The sequence below is a fragment of the Neopelma chrysocephalum genome, unplaced genomic scaffold, assembly GCF_003984885.1.
Source record: "Neopelma chrysocephalum unplaced genomic scaffold, ASM398488v2 Primary Assembly neopelma1_22, whole genome shotgun sequence".
NCBI lineage: Eukaryota > Metazoa > Chordata > Aves > Passeriformes > Pipridae > Neopelma > Neopelma chrysocephalum.
The window spans coordinates 30,349,044-30,366,669 of NW_020897689.1; the positions used below are offsets into that span (position 1 = coordinate 30,349,044).

Consider the following 17,626-nt stretch of genomic DNA (forward strand, 5'->3'; position numbering starts at 1 on the left):
AAGGCTTTGTCCATCCCATGATTTTCCATCCCTTCAGCTCATTTTAAAAATACCTAGTCTCTTCATCTTTCTACAAGAGTCCCATTGCAGTGCACTAGAACCAGCTGGACGTCTCTGAACTTGCAGTCTCTAATTCTACAGTCAAATCCCATTTGAATATTTCAAACCTCCCACATTTCTCACTTAAACAGAATGGCTCTTTCAAGTGGTGCTTGGCAGTCAAGCTGTACAGCTGAAACAGTGCCTTTGTGTGGGTATCTGTAGCACCCTTTCTTGAAGAACTCCCAGTCACTGAGCCATGCACCATAGCTATCACTTACATGAAGTGACTTGGGATTGTAACAAGGTTTGGCTTGCTAAAGATTCACAACTGTTGACGGACAAAAATTCACATTTAAAGAACAGCTAACTTCAATTTGAAGTGTTACTGGGAAGTCAGCTAATCTTTTAAATTAAAAAACCCTGGACTTCAAGATTCAGGCACTAATATAAAATTTTAGATGTTACACACAACGAACACATTTCTGCACAGTAATTGAAAACCAGCTTGTTCTATGGTAAGCACAACACAATCTTCCAAGATTTATCTCCTAAGACTAGCTACCAAAAAAAAAAAAAAGCCAACAATTTTTAAAAAAAATTACTCAAACCATTCTAGCAAAATTTTTAGGAACTACTGGGATAAGCTTTCCATTAATTATGTGTCACACTGTAACTTTCTCAGGGTATCTGGGTTGCCACACCTGAAATCACAGAAAACAAAAAAGTTTTCTTTCTCTAAAGACCAATACTTATAGTTGTGACCAAAAAAAAAAAAAGCTTAAAGCAGCAATAAAGAATATAAAAACATATTCAACACAAGATGGGGTCTTTGTTAGATATTGACAGCTAACTTGAGAATCTCCACATAATATTGCCACAAAACTCAGCAACACTAGCCAACAGAAGGTTAGTTTACAAATTTAACAAAAGGCTCTCAAACACCTGACTATCATTTCTACAATATGCTGGGACACTTTGCTTCAAATCATATACATGCAATAGCTTCACACATAAATGATTACAAAATTTTAACATGAGCACAGTTTCTTCCTTCTACCCTTATTTTCCGACAGAGGCATAGGTTTGTGGAAGCCTTCACAATAAGTCTTTGCTCAAGGTAAACTTTGAACCTGAGCTATTACAGCAGAAAGCAGCACTCAACTTGCAGAAGGGTTGACAATTGACACTGACAAAACCATGGAGGACACACAATGAACCATGGTGGAAGGCAGCTTCAAATGCCTGTATTCTAAAACGCAGACTGAGTCAGGCAAAAAATAAGGAAATTCCACAATAATTACCAGCAAGACAAAGAACATTAGAAATATTTTCAAAACTTTTGGAAAGGTACCAATAAACACCATTTTCTCTCCAAAGCTTTACTGGACTCTGCCAGCCCCAATAGCAAAAACAAATGTTTGCCTAGAACAGATATAAATGAATCAAACACCCAAATGCTTTGCTCTAATCTTAAAAAAAGAACACCCTCCCAACCTCACCTGTACTTCTAAGTGCTCTTTAACAAAACCAACAACAAAACAACCAAATATTCAGTGGTTGTTTCATTGGTAACAACATTAAACAAGCACTTTACTCTTCATACATATGTATTTTGTTTATGTCTTAAAAGAGATTCCCTGCAGTAAGACAAATATACTTCAGCTCAGAATGGTTATATTATAAAGACAATTTTGGTTCTGTTTTCAAGGAAATGCTAAAATTTAAGTATTCTTGGCATTCAGAGTATATTTTGTTCATGAGTCATCTTATATTCCAGGCATCGAGTGGCTAAATGTCCTATACTCTGCCTCCACCAAAGGCCCCTCCAGAGTAACTTGCATAAACACAGTTAAGCTCACATTTCAAGTTACTGTGAATACTCAGTTCCCACAAGTTTTATAGTATAATTATCAAATCCTTACGAAAGGTTGCATTTAACGTTCATAGTGTTAGTCTAGAAACTATGCAGTTTTTTGGTTTGAATAACCAAGTATGTTTTATTTCTTTTAGTGTTTTATATAAAAATTATTCTTTGGAGTTAAAATGTGGAGCCTTACAAGAGTGTCAGGATATTAAAATAAAAATTCAATACAGAAAGTTTTCTAGGTATTTGTGAAACTGATTTACGTGACATACAAGAAACTCTGCAAAGTGCAACGGGCACTGCTGGTCCAAAACAAACCCAGAAATTTAAGTGCTCAGTAGCTCCAACTCAAAAGTCTACTATAGTATATGTTGTGCTGTTCCTCAAGGCATTTCTGCATTTTCCAATTAATGTTACGTTCACACATACACGTGATGAAAATTGCATCCTTTGAAAATAGGAAGTTTAAGAGTAGGGGCCAACATCTGCCAAATAATTCCACAAAAAGTCTTTTTGGTAGTTAGGAAAACTTGCATTCAGCTTTCCAAAAAGGAGAGTTATTCTTTCTCAGGCACTAGCTTGCAAGCATTACTCCTCTTTTCTTTGCTTTTGCTGTCACTGAACAAACTACTAAACAGAAATTCTTTAGGTCAGCAGGACAGTATTTCACAAAGCTCTTCTTACATGGAAGAGACCAAGAACAACATCCCAAGTTTTATCATGTTGATCTCACGAGGGAGGTTTTGAATTAACAAGACAATCTTGAATAAAACTTGCCATAGTAGCACTTAAGGCAAGATTTACAGGGAGAGAGAATATCTTACAAGACATAGCTGGAACAAACAGACAAGCTCTTCAATCCTGTCTTCCACTCTGAAACAGAAGCAGCAAATTCCAACCCAAGCTCAGGCCAGGAACAATTGTTTTGAGCTTAACTTGGTTAAATTGTCAAAGCGTTTAATTTTTTAAGAGAAAAGGATGGTTGGTCCTGTGGAGCAAAAGGGGAGGTAAGCAAGAGGAGATAAAGTTACCTATCTACAGGTGGTAATCACCCCTCCCCCAAAAAACTTAAGATAGCTGGATTGAATTATAAGAAAAATTCAAGTTCCACTAAAAAACAGTCATTATTAAGTTGGATTTCAGATAGTCAAAGGAAATCAGAATTTTCAACTCTTGTGTTCCTCCCTTTAGGTTAATTCTTACAGCTCCTCTTAGAATCACCACTACCATCAACCACAATTTAGCATGCTAAGGTGCTGTCACATGGAAAATATAAATATAAAAATGCTGAAGATGTTATCTTTTTAATGCATAAATTGAGGTCTAACTTGCTTATATTCCACACCAACATCTTTAACATCCTCAGAAGCCAAGTGCTTTAAAATTCCCAGTGTAAAAGCTCAAACAAACCTCGAGTGACAACATGCTAAACGGTTCTCACAATACACTTAAGCCCAAAAATATGAGCTGTACAGACTGAGAAAAGCTTACGTTGATATTTTCTAATTGCAGTAGATGTACTGTGTAATAGGATTTGACATCTTCAGATACCAGCCTCACACGGAAACCTGTTTCGCTGAATGTCATAACTTCTTCTTCTTTTGTTGGCCAATATTGAGCACACTTCACCTATTTGATTTTTTTTTAAAGGAAGGAAGAAAAAGAAGGGGGAAAAAAGAAGAAAAATCTGGTTAAATATCCTAGTATCTTGGGCTTTGCATGTGCAGATTTTGAGACCCCATTATTCAACACAGTAGACTCAAGTACCTGCTCCCAGTTTGAGAACTCTTGAAGTCTGTAATCCGTAATGTTTACAGCCAAGTCACTACAACTGCTTCAGTGGCTATTATGCATTCCAGCTTTATCTGTTTATGCTTTCTTTCACTGCAGGGCTAACATGTTTTGAGATACATCTTAACCCTTCTCCCTCTCCCCCCTCTAGTTCTCTACAGGGAACCAAGACCTCTGTTCAGCTGTTTCAGCATTTCCTCCCCCCGTTTCTGACATGCACACCTGCACATTTACAGAACTCTTCTATCACATCCAGTTCTCTCCCGGCTTGTTGTATACTGGAAGGTTCGAGTAAAACAAAAGGATAAGCGAACGAAGCAATGCAAAACCATTGTCTTTTATTCCTCTTGCTCTGCACTCAAACTTTTTGTAGGAAAATTTTTGCACAAGAAAATAAGTGACTTTTTAGAAGATCAATCAAATCTTTTTCACTAACTAATCTACTCTGAAGAAAAGACATAAACCTCAAATGACATGCACTTATAACTAAAATCCACAGTGCTCTTATGCACATTAGCAGAAAAGCTACATCATAGCAGAAAATTTTTGTATTCTGCATGTATACCAACTGCTCACCAGTTCTTGGGCAGCAGTTTGTCTTCACTGTTACAGCTAACATCCCTATATAACAAGTATACTACTCTTCAGAGGAATCAGATTTAGAGGAATTAATCTAAAGATACTTTAATTCAAACTTGTTTTCCCACCTTCCATTTTGTTCCAAGAGCATCTTACGCTGCCTCTACTCCGCACTATTTCTATCTGCATATCCTCCTTTCTCACAATGTTACTTTCACCTTTCTGCATGCATCACCAAACGGATTCTATTTTCACCAAACTGAATTTTAGGTCTTAGCTCCATCACTTTAATGTTACATTCAATACACATTATGCTGTACACCAGTGAGAAAGTTTGTTAGTTCTTTTAATGTAACAATCAAACATTGCTCAACTGAATTAAAATTATATGGCTTTACAACTTTAGGCCTAATCTCACTTACTGATTCTTTTTCGACAATTCTGTTCAGCATGACAACTGCTTTGGTTTGTTGTTGCCATACCATCAGCCAAAAATGACAACAGGTATTAGGTAGAGGACCCTGTGTAGTAAAGAAAAACGGGCGTGAGAACATATAGGCAAACCAGTATTTGAACACAGTTAATAGTTCACTGAGGAAAAGAGGAAGACGTCTTCCTCTGAAAGTTTAAACAAATTATTAATAGAATTATAGAAGTGACAGGCAAGAAAGTAACCACGCTGCCCAGACCACTACAGGACTTGAAATAAAAAAAGTATATTTTTTTAAGAAAAAAACCAATCAGACAAAACCAAACAACAGAACAATAAAAACTCAGGGAAAGCATATTTGGGTTGAGCATCAACACTATTTTGCTGTTAGAATTAAAACTACCATTCAGAAGGTACAAGATGAATTAAGGGGTTAAAGTATTTTTGCAACCTATTTCCAAAAGAACTGAAGAGCAAGAAATACTTGAAAAGCTTCATACGCAGTAAATTAATCATACTTCAATATTCCCTTTAGCTTTTCTTAAAATATAAAATAATCTGATCACAGCTACATCACACAGGCTGTTAATATGAGATATATGTAATACATACAGACAAGGAACCATCCAAATACAAATTACAACAGTACAAATCCCCCTCCCCTAGATTCTCAATCCCTGTAATACTGTAGTAATTGGTACTACTCACCTGTGTTAAAATATAGTATCTCTGGGCTTCTTCTATGACCACTAGGCTGGCATTGATATAGTCATTCTCGGTGTTCTGGAGTTTTACACGACTATGATCATCTAAAATTCAAATAAAATTAAGAATTAATGATGCATCTATCTGGATGAATACTCTCTCACAGGCAAGTTTAGGTCTGACAAGCAACTTGAAATAAATATTGCAGTCTTACCCAAGCAGTAAACTATTTGTGTATGTGAAAATAATTTCTCATCTATCTTTGATAACTGCCTATCTCATTCTCCCCTCAGCATTACATCAGAGTAATTTCAGGCAGCTATTACTAGCATGCTCAGAAAACTGGAATACTCATTTTTATTTAAAAAAAACAGCCAAACAAAACAACCCTCCCATACATGCCAAAAGATGCTCACAGCCATCCCTCAACAGCTGCATTTCCTTAATACAACAACACCACAACTCACGCCAGGCAACGCTGTCCTATCACATCAGATCACACTCTACTGCATGGTTTCCTTTGTGTTCAGAATTCCAAAATTTTTGGTGAAGTTTCATAGGTTGAGGTAGAATCATAAAGAAAAACTCACACAGCTAAAAAAACTCACCAAAATGTACTTGCAATAATTCAAACTAAGCATTGATCAATTTAATTTTCCTTGTGAGTTATTGTCAAATACTGTACAATATAACAATAATAAAGAGACACATGCAAAAACGTACATATTTAACAAATCTTTCAACTAAATGAAGCCTAATCTAATTACATGGTTTCAGTCTCTCACAATCACATAGGCAAGACAGAAGATTCCCCTATTTATGTCAGAGGCAAGTGAAGGACTCAGTTTAAAATTCTAACATTAATATGAGAAAGATGATCATACTGTCAAGCTCAAACACTGCATAATAAAAAGTCATTGTGGCTGTTCCTAGAACCTTTTAGTATCTGATTTATCAGCCTCTAGGAGACATTTAGATAATGAGACTTGTTCATAGTAAGTAATGCTTCAGCCATTTATTGGTCACTGTATTAAATAAAGAGCACTTTTAGTTTAAAATCTGTACACAACTACATGCCAGAAAACGAGATCCAACTGACTGCAAACCTCCTGAAGCTCAACAGCCTCAGCAGACTGTTTCAGAAGAGTAAATAAAAAACAGCAAACTAAAATGAATTTAAGAGACTTCAACCCACAAAACTCAACTGGGGCACAGACTGCTGTTAAAATGCCAGCCCACTTTTCCCTTTCCCTGCACCAAAAGGCTAACTTCCTTCTGATAGACATCTTGGGAAACGCACAAAATCATGAGTTTTCACATGAGCAACTTCCAAGTATCAAATTCAGCACAGCTATGACAACTGAACTCATAGCCAAGCTGTACAGCACAAGGCTTATCTCAGAAATCCATGAATATAACCTTGCACAGGAAAAAAGCTGATGGCAATCAAAAAACAGTCACTGAATTAAGACTCTTGTTCTACAGACTGCTCATATGATTTTATATAAATACTTTCCATATGTTTGGAAACCTGAGAAAATACATTTACTAGGTTTTGATCTGCTTTTATACTCTCCTATCATCTATCTGCTATTGGCAACTGCCAAAGATGATCTTGCTGGATTATTAAAGTAGAGAAGTCAACAGTAAAGTACAATTGTTTTGTTGTTGTTCAAGGACTCAGATTTGGGGTTGTTACCATGCCTCCTTTAGGTCCTAGCTTTTACATGCAGTCACATACAAACATGTAGAAAACAGAAATATGCTGAAAAATTATTTTTAATATAAAAGCATGAGAAATTTACTGGGTTAGTCTGTTTTTATTAGCATTCCAGTTGTAAGGCAACACCATCTTGACTTTCAGGAGTCTTTAAAAAAAATTATGATACCTCTGTGTGAAGAAAAAAATATTATCAAAGCCAATACCCAGTAAAATTAAGACACGTGCATTTTAAAGTAAAATACATCTCTTTGTATTATTTTGCTGGGATAGGAAAGCATTACTCTTTCCTTTCATGTATCACTTTATCTGAAATGTTTCTACTGGAGAGAAACCAAGACCGCTGTAAATATTACATGTCATTTGCCAACAGGAAAAACTTAAGATCTTGTTATAGTAAATCACACATACCGGTACTAGTGTTCTCGGAAAGGTGACGTCAGCAAGCGCTGTTAACAATTTAATCACCCAGCGGCAGCTGCTGTTCTGCTGCCCAGGGGAGATAACTGCCGAGGCTCTAAGGGGGTTTCCTACTTTAATCCTTATACACACTTCCAGCTTAATTTTTTTCTTCTTATAAATTCTGCTTTGTAAACACGACAAATAACATTCTGAAAGGCTTTTTTTTAAAGTCCCTTTAACAACTAATTCTATACACAGACAGCCTCCCTCTTCCTCCCCAAGTAAAACAGAGGCGATCCTACAAATACTCTGGCATACAGTCCACAGGACAAAGACAGACACTAGGATATATTGATTTCCCTCCTTTCAAGGCAAAAGGTTCTTAAAGGACACAATGACCTAGAAACCTCATTCAAACCCTGGCTTGCTCTTCTGAATTAAATGAAGCAAGCCAACTTTTGACAGTGAGTTTGCTGCAACATATTTCCCGTATGTAAATCATTTCCAGTTACAAAGTACCTAAGATTTATATGAATGATAAACCTATCTTAAATCTTTAAGATAAATCTTATCTTATACGTTGCCATGCCCACAACAGCTAAAATACAGTAATCATTTTCTGAAGTGCTAATTCCCCTATTTCAACAAACTATGCAGCCTGAAAGGGAAGTGGAAACCTTAAAAATTATTCTCATTGTGGCTCTTGCACTGAGAAAACCCACTCCCAGAACAACCCTATCTGAGATAAGCAAACTCTGATTACCTACTTCCAGTGAAGCCCTGTCCAATTGATATCACTGACAATACTCCCCATGTTTCAAGTGAGGCCAAGACTTCACATTACACATCAATCAGCCTACTCCCTGCTAAACAGAAAATGACAGATCCAGTTAAAACCGAGATAAAACACATTTGGTGTTTGACATCATGCAGTTCTTGCAGTTGGTTAATGAAAGGTTTTTATTTGAAAACAATTGTGTTTCTGGAAGTGAATCTACTGTATAATTTTAAAATTATCTTTTATCCAAAAGATGTTTCTGGTCCCTCAAATACAGAGCTATTAACAATAGAGGAGGACGATCCACTTAGTGGATTAAAGAAAGTCATAAATAAAACATGCAGCCGTAAGCCATCCCAGTGACCCTGCCTGACCCTTTCCGCCTACCAGCAAATCCCCTCCATTTCACTAATCTAAATCCAGTCTATCTGACCTGCTAAATTATTCAAATTACAATACTCTATCACTAGACTTACAGTCTCAAGGTATAGAGGTAGCCTAAGGCAAAGGAAAGGCAAAGTGACTTTTCCCCACCACCCTGTCACTGGTTGTACACAACGCATGCCATCATATCAATCATGGCCTAGTCATGACCGAAATGTATTCATACTGAAATACACGCATAACTATGGCACAGGATCTGCACACTTCTAAAGACGGTGAAAGGTAATCTCAAGACACACTAAAGTTTAGATCAGCATGTGCTATAAAGTTTCTGTCTTCCCTAACCCCAAAGAAAGAAGGATCTCCAAAAGCAGCATGTTGAGTTTATTTTACAATATTTCTGGTAACAGAGAATCATTAGATAACATCATAAATATCATCAATGTTAGCTTCTAACATGGACAACAAGAAATACAGCAGGCTTATTTGGACAGAAATCTCCCTGTTCCCAGCACATACACTCAAAACAGTACAGAAAGGTAACATTTCTGCAATGGCAATTAATCAGCACCATGTGCAAAACCATTCAAATCAGCTTCAACACTGCTGCCTGTAAAGCACAATACTCTTCATGTTCCTCTCTCCCTGGCCAACTGCAAGCCCATGGCTGAAAGGTCTGAGAGAAAGTCTACTCATGGCCTCAAGAATAAAGCAAGTGAAATCACTACCTTGCAACATCCTCCAACAGCAACGTGATCTATCAGACAAAAATGCTCAGATGACCCAGGATATTGAGCCACACACCATATTACAAAGGAAGGCTGAAGATAAAACTGCGTAAACCCCCATCTACCCTCCAAATACTAAAGGAAAAAAAAATCCTGCCAGTTTTGCTGAGGGGATTTCCTTCTTGCCTCTAAATCTGGTAACACAGTAAGCAGATGTCTGAAAGGTGTCTACAGTCAATCTGAGACAGTTTCATTGAAGGTATTAATAAAGAATAACAACCTCACAAGTTACTTTCCTCTCTTAACAATGTTTTCTGAGAAATGGTTTCATCTGTCCGGAAATGACTGGCTGTCAAACCAAACCTATTTCAAATCAACTTCCTGTTTCAATAGTACGACATAGTCAAAATATTCCTCTCCCTATTCTAGATTAATACCAAACTGCTGGGCTGCTGGAATTTTTAACTAGGCGGTAACTCTTCAGGCTTTTACCAAACTAAACTTATACACACTGTAGCTCTTTAGCCAACAAAAACGGACAGCAACAAAAATACTTATGAAACTGGAAACTATGTGAAACTCAACTGTAACAGGCAGGTGATTAGCCTTTCCCAGCTAACAAAAATTAATTTTTACCTAGAAATGTATGTAACAGACACAAATTGGTTTCAGTGTACTTGTCCCGTGCATCATGGTTGAAACAGGGCAAACCAACTCAAAGCATTTTTTCCTGCACTTGTAATTGGCATATTTTCCGTAAGACAGAAAAATCCTTGCATTTCCTCTTGCAGACACACCACCTTGGATTTTAGGCCGGCTCGGCCGCTACCATGGTTAACAAACAACTTTCTCAGTGCCAGGGAGAAATAAAATGTTTTCATCAAATAACGTCTTACAACATGGTTCAGTGGCAGGATCTTGAAAGTCTAACAGCTTGTTCTGAAGGCCTCTGACTTTTAGAGAATACTAGTAACACCTGGTTTTCATTTAAACACTGTTAAAAAGTGGTAAGATTTGCAAAGTGAAGGACCAAAATTGTCCTCAAGATTGTGTGAGACTGAGTTGTCTTGCATTTCTGCAACACCAGCTCCTTGCATTAGATTAGATGTGTTCACCACAGTGACCAAACCATATAGCTTTATCCCAGCTGCTTTGAAATTTAGGTACTGCTGTCTTGAAATCTTATTTAGCATATATTCCCTGCCAGATCTCTTTCTCCTCCAACTCTAATCATTGTTACAGAAGCAATTATGAGTCATATTTGAAAACACAGATGTAAAATTCAAGAGAAATTAGTCCAAACATAGTGTTTTGCTCTGTTCTCATACAGCCTTGCTCCTCATGCCCAGTTCTGTAAGCTATCCCAGTGGACTAATTCAAATCTTCTTTCTTTGAAAAATGCTAAAAACTGAGACATTCCTCATAAATTTCACCATCTTAATTCATTCATCATGCTATACTTCATGTCAACTAGCGTGTAATGGTTCTAACCCTGTCCTGAGCCCCACTACTACCTCAATACCAGATTTTATCTAACTATCTGCTTTTGCATAGGGTCCAGGAATTAACAGAATCATATAAATTTCTTACTCCTGGCTAAACACAGATTTCAGAAGCAGGCTTTGCCATGACTAAGACAGAAGCGTTTGATGCTCTTCATCACAGTAAAAGGCATGCCAAAATTAAAAAATTTTAAAAATCGTAAAATTTTGAGCTCCAAATAACTGTAGGAGATGAATGCAAGTCACATCTGTAAAGTATTACTGGAGGCATTATTAGATGCTACTTAAGTAATAAAATGTATTTTTATTTATTTTAGAAACACTATTTTTAAAAAGAAAGAAAAAAGCACAAATATGTTGAAGGAAACTTCTATTCTCTTGGCACTAGTGCCTAAGAAATTAAATCCATGGATGGGAAAAATGGTAAACGCATGGATACAGCTTCTGACACAGAAGTAGTATAGGATATTAGACCCAGCAATAGAACCTGGGTCTCCTGGGGGTTCAAATCCAATCTCCTGCCTTCTCATCTTACAACCCCCATCCCAATTTAGGTATGAAACAGAAAGTGAATAAAACATGATCGACATTGGCACCAGTGAGATGCCAATGCTGTGCTGTAACAGGACTGCAAACCTGGGACACAGAGGTACCTCTGCATAGACCAACATGTGTCCAGCAAGCAGCCTGTCTCCCTTTGCTGAGCATACAGTTGAAGTTAGTGAGCCTTGCCTTATCTAAGATACCTTCTTCAGAGCTGTACGCTTTTCCAGTGGAATGCCATGCACACGCAGCAAGGAGGTCATGCACTGAACTCCTAAGTTCAGTTTCAGCAGCCTGCAGCACCGAGATTCGGCATCATGCCATTTGGAGAGAATTCACTGTGCCAGTGAGCATAGTGCTGCTCCTGGCAGCAGCCTAAGGAGCAGCACACAGCACTCCATCTGACCAGCATGACTCAATCCAAGACCCTTTCCATGTAATTTTGAGAAGTGCCACATACACGCTGTTACCACAACTTTCAACTGGAAACACGGAGCTCAGCACTTCTCCAAATCTTACAAACAGGTACTCAATCGAGAAGCTCCAACGCGTCAGCAACCCTTCAAAAACTCTGGATCCAGTAACAAGGCTTTTACGACCCTTTGGTACTTAGAGGCTTCATACTGAAGAACACACAAACATTTAACCTGTTCCAGCTTCAATTTACTGTGGAAAAATTAGGCCTGTACAGTGTTTTTCCCTAGCCTTTTTTAAAGTGATTTATGATAGCCATAACTACATATCGGTAATCTTTTGCTCACACAAATGCTGTTGAAAAGAAGCCCACAGCATCTTTGTAGCAGAGAAGCTAGTCTTAAAAAAAAAAAAAAAAAAAAAAGGTGTTTTCACATGAGATGCAAGATCATTTATGTCACAAAGACCATTTTACAGCAGTTAGTAAAGTACAAAGCACCCCATACCGTATTTACCATACAGACAAAAATAACTAAATCTCAAGCATTTTTTAAAGTAACAGTAGAAATTGAGTAGCATTTAAACACAAAATATTAAACAAATAATTTCCCTATGAGAAAAATATCTTTAAAATATTACTTTGCAGCTCACAAACATTTACTTATACACTAATACCTATGGTTTGCAACCTTCTATCATCATTCAGCACAATGAGTTTAATCTTTTCTCCCTCCTGTTACCCACTTTTGTGTATGAGTTACCAAAAAAACACATTTATCATAGGATACATGCCTACAGAAATAAACAAAATGTAAAATCCACAATGACCATGACTTATTAGCTTCAGTGTTTAAAGTCAACAGGATAAGCAAAAAGTCTAAAAATATTACTGCAATTATTACAGAAAAGATACTTACATGGACTAACATCTCTGTATCTGTTCCGATTTCTGTTTTCTGGATATTTTGCAACCCTGTGAGGGTAGTCACTGGATTTATGTCGGATTTCCTTTAAAAAACAAAAAAGTGCAGTTTACTTATAGCCAGCAAGATGATTAAGATTAATGTTTTACATATCCTATTAATTAATCACAGTTATTAATAATTAACATTTTAAAGCCAACTTTTATTGCACCTAGTGCCATTTCACTCAGAAAACGTGTCTCATTCTTGGCCAAGCTGTTGTCATTTAGATCTTCCTACACTTGGCTGACATAACCAAACTAAGATAAGCACAACTTGCTAAGCAACTGATGCACTAGGATCAAAGGGAAAAAAACCCCAACCAGATATTTATTATGCTTAACAGTTTACCCTCTGACTTGCATGTTATCTGCCACAGCAATAAGAGACTCAGATGGAACTTCCACCAGTATTCCTGTTGGCTCCTTTACACTGACTGGCAGTTTAAAGCCCCACAAAAGTAACTGACCTCATTAATGATTTTATGGCTGCTGTTAAGAGCCATATGGTTATTCTTGGTGATTTGATGGTTCATCCCAAACAGCTGTAGTTAAACATGAACCAATATAAGAAAGAATTCTAGAGTCACAAATATCAGTGTGAAATCACAGCCTGCTTCTCCCTATACATTAATACAAACCTTTCAATAATATGTCAGATACTCAAACAGACTCATTCACATGCTATTTTAAGGATCTTACTGTTCTGAATGTTCAGCTTTATTAATTTTTTTGCCTCTAAGTGCATCTTTTCCACAATTTCACTAAGATATACAGATTTACCTTACGTAGACAACTGAAAACAGCCTCCAATGTATTCAACTCTGTCTTTGCATCTCTGTACCAATGCCATCTCAGCAGAGATGTTGCATGATACAGAATTAACAGTATTTTACTTGGAATTCTCTTTTTGTTTTCAGATTATGTTGCTGCATTTGATCATTATGTCCCAAAGGGCATTTAAACTTCTCATTACAACTGAGCATTCTTTGGTCTTCTCAATGTTTCCACTACCTTTGTCTTCAAATTTTCTTAATGGCCCAGTCTATTCCCGGACAATGAACACAGCTGGAAAGGACTTCAGTGGAAATCCACCATACAAAAGAAAGCTCCATTTTTTAGCATCTGGTGCATGACCTTACTTTAAGCACAGGACCAACCTGTAAAGAACATAAACCCCAATGTGGAGAGGCAACTGCCAAGCACCAGTGCTCCACATATTTGTACGAAAATCTCCTGATCTATTAGGTTTTTTATTTTGATACAGCATACTGGAGCTTCTCTGGTTTACACGACTGACGAGCTCTGGGAGCTTGCACATGGAACGAATGGATCTGGCAGGCATTCACACCCAAGTTCCCATGAAATGTAAATTTTGTATTACTCAGTAACAGAATGCAACATATTTTGCTTTTAAAAGCACCTGCATCCTGGGTGCACAGAAACACACCTGCACTTAGGTAAAGAAACATTAAACGAGCTGGAAACACTACTACAGTGATGGGGAGGAGGGCAGGCTTGCTATAAAGAAACAAACCTAAGGAACTTTAATGACGATTTCTAAAATCAGTTTTCCCACATAATGTCCAGCCATGACACAGAATACCCTCAGTTGGAAGGGACCCACAAGGACCATCAAGCCCAACTCCTGACCCTGCACAGGATAACCCCAAGAATCACACCATGAGCCTGAGTGTTGCCTAAATGTTTCCTGAACTCTGGCAGGCTTATGCAAAATGTTACTTATTTGAAATATAGATATATTCGAAACTGAAATATTAGAAATATTGAGATACCATATTTGAATCACATATAAATCAAATAAACCCCTAATTTAACAGAGAAAAAGCATGATGTGAAGTCAGCAAAGAGAGCTTTGTTTTCTGGTTCTTTTTCCTCATTTGTGAGAGTTCTGTAAAGTATTGCTGGCACAAATAACGGTTCTAGTGATACCAGCTGACAAAAGTCTATTTTATGGAACTGACTGTTGTTGAAAGTTCGTAATCTCGTTGTTTCAACATAGAAAATGCAAATACTGCATCTTTTGAGAGGCAGCCCCGTAGGACTCCCGCAGCAGCAGCCAGGCTTTGCCAAGGCAGCGAGAACGGGCGCTGAGGAGGGAGCGCGGGTGCCTGAGGAACTGCGCGAACCCAGGGGCGACGCCGAGCCTTGGCCGAACCCATGTTATGGGGCACAGCTTCCCACACGTACCGCAGATCACGGGGGTCCCGCACGCCCCGTCCGGACTCCGAGCGGGTCCCGCTCGGTTCAGCCCCGGCGGCACCGACGCTGAGACGCGCCGAGCCCGTGCACGCGCCGCGCCCCGCCCCGCGCTTGCGCGCCGCCGCCTCCCACACGCACCCCTCTCCCGGGGCCCTTCATACGCATGCGCGGCGCCTGCCCGCGGCTCCGCTGCGCGCACCTGAGGGCGAGAGCCGTGCTGGCCCAACGACTTCCGCTCTCCCCGCTGCTGAGGCGGCGGCGCGGACTGGGCACGGGCGCTGCCGGCCCGCGGCCCTCTCTGGCCCCCACCCTCCTTCCCTCCCGCTCTCCGGCTGGAGCCGACCATCCCACTCCGCTCACCAGATAACGCGCCTGCCAGTCGTTCGTGGCGTCGATCTCCTGAAACTCCTGCTCGATGGCGGCGGACATGATGGCGGCGACCGGCAGGGCACGCGAGCCTGTCCGCAGGAGGCCGGCCAGCGACCTCGCGACCGCTCAAGCGCTGCCCCCCGCCTCACGGGAGCGGCGGGCGCGCACATACGCTCGCGACCGGGTGTCTCGGCGCCGGGCGCATGCGCGGCCCTCGCCCCGCCCACCGAGGGCCGGTGTGCCCACGCCCCCCGGGAGGAGGAGGCGGTATGCACCTGGGGTGACGTCACAGGGGGCGGTGTCCGTGTGCGCGGTAGGCTGTGGGTCTTCGGCCTCCGAGCGGTTGTTGTCACAGGATCACAGAATCAGCCGGGTTGGAAAAGACCTCTGAGATCATCGAGTCCAACCTGTGACCGAACACCACCTTGTCAACTAGACCATGGCACTGAGTGCCATATCCAGTCTTTTCTTAAAACACCTCCACGGACGTGACTCCACCAACTCCCTGGGCAGCCCATTCGAGTGTCTAATCACCCTTTCTGTGAAGAAAGTCTTCCTAACTTCCAAACTAAAGCTCCCCTGGCGCAGCCTGACGCTGTTTCCTCTCGTTCTGTCGCTGCTTGCCTGGGAGAAGAGCCCCATCCCCACCTGGCTACAACCTCCTTTCAGGTAGCTGTAGAGTGATAAGGTCTCCCCCGAAGCCTCCTCCTTTCCAGTCTAAGCACCCCCCGCTCCTTCAGCCGCTCCTCATAGGACTTGTGCTCCAGACCCTTCACGAGCTTCGTTGCCCTTCTCTGGACCTCCTCTAGCACCTCAGTGTCTTTCCTGAATTGAGGGCCCCAGAACTGAACACAGTATTTTAGGTGTGGCCTCGCCAGTGCCGAGTACAGAGGGAGAATCACTGGTCCTGCTGGCCACACTATTCCTGATATCGGCCAGGATGCCATTGGCCTTCTTGCCCACCTGGGCACACTGCTGGCTCATGTTCAGCCGCCATCGATCAGCACTCCCAGGTCCTTTTCTGCCGGGCAGCTTTCCAGCCACTCTGCCCCCAGCCTGTCGCGCTGCATCTCTGTCCCGATGTCACTGAGCGGACACGGCCCTCTGAGGGTGCATGAGCGCTTCCATGGAGTCCTCATCCCGGCTCAGCGCCGCACACCCCGCGCTGTGCCCCGTCGGCAGCCGCCCGTTCTCAAAAGCAGAAGTGCGGAGACACGGACGTATGGGACAGACAAATCACGGCGGAGCTCGCCGTCCCGAAAGCAGAAACGCCGCAGAAACGCCGCGTCCCGCCGCGATTGCCTCACTGGGACAGGGAGTCCCCCAGAGAGCAGCTCGGCAGACGCCGGGCAAAGCCAAGGGCCAGGCGGGGACAGCGAGCGCTGCGGGGCGCGGGCTGCGGGGGTAGAGCGCCTGTGGCCCTCGGGCAGACGAACAACGCCTGCGGCTCAGCAAAGGTCGCTGGGTAACGCCTGGAGCCTTAAAAATGTGTTTGTGAATTAGTGCCGCAGAGGGGGACTATGTATCATCAATGTCTATAAGTATCTGAAGGGAGGGTGTCAAGAGGATGAAGCCAGGCTCTTCTCGGTGGTGCCAAGCCATAGGACAAGAGGCAATGGGCAGAAACTGATGCACAGGAAGTTCCACCTGAATGCAAGGAAGAAATTCTTCGCTGTGTGGGTGACCATGCACTGGAACAGATTGCCCAGAGAGTTTATGGAGTCTCCCTCACTGGAGATATTCAAGAACCGTCTGAATGCAATCCTGTGCCATGTGCTCTGGGATGACACTGCTTAAGCAGGGAGGTTGGACCAGATGATCCACTGTGATCCCTTCCAACCTGACCCATTCTGTGAGAGGTTACAGTGCCTCCCCAAAACCTGGTGACAGCTCTGCCCTCCACCCCACTGCCTCCTCTCCCACAGGTCCCTGTCCTGAACCTTAATTCCTGACACTCCCTTTTCCTGCAGCAGGCTTTCCCCAACTCTCAACATGGCCCCTCATGGACTGGGAGGTTTCACAAGGAACATTTGGATATGCCCTCTCCCACCCCTGAGGGGCCTCCACCCCTCACTGGGCCCAGCTGCTCCCCTATAATCTCCTGCTCTGTTGCCACTGGGCCTCCTCCACCCTGGGCCCCCTCAGAGTGTCCTGACACCAGTTACTTACACACAGGCAGGGGCTGAGCATG

The 17,626-nt window shown here is 41.2% G+C and overlaps 1 protein-coding gene across 2 annotated transcripts in view; it reads right to left on the bottom strand.

Annotated features, from left to right (window-relative positions):
* PTPN2 (protein tyrosine phosphatase, non-receptor type 2) overlaps positions 1-15,495 on the bottom strand; it is a 28,907-nt gene extending 13,412 nt beyond the window's left edge. For both annotated transcript variants that reach the window (XM_027677056.1, XM_027677048.1), the window contains exons 1-5: positions 15,427-15,495; positions 12,800-12,890; positions 5,415-5,515; positions 4,699-4,797; positions 3,398-3,535 (exon numbers count right to left, since the gene is read on the bottom strand). In XM_027677056.1, coding sequence (XP_027532857.1) covers positions 3,398-3,535; positions 4,699-4,797; positions 5,415-5,515; positions 12,800-12,890; positions 15,427-15,495 — 498 coding nt within the window. The remainder of the gene's footprint in view (positions 1-3,397; positions 3,536-4,698; positions 4,798-5,414; positions 5,516-12,799; positions 12,891-15,426) is intronic.
* Positions 15,496-17,626: the final 2,131 nt, after the last annotated feature.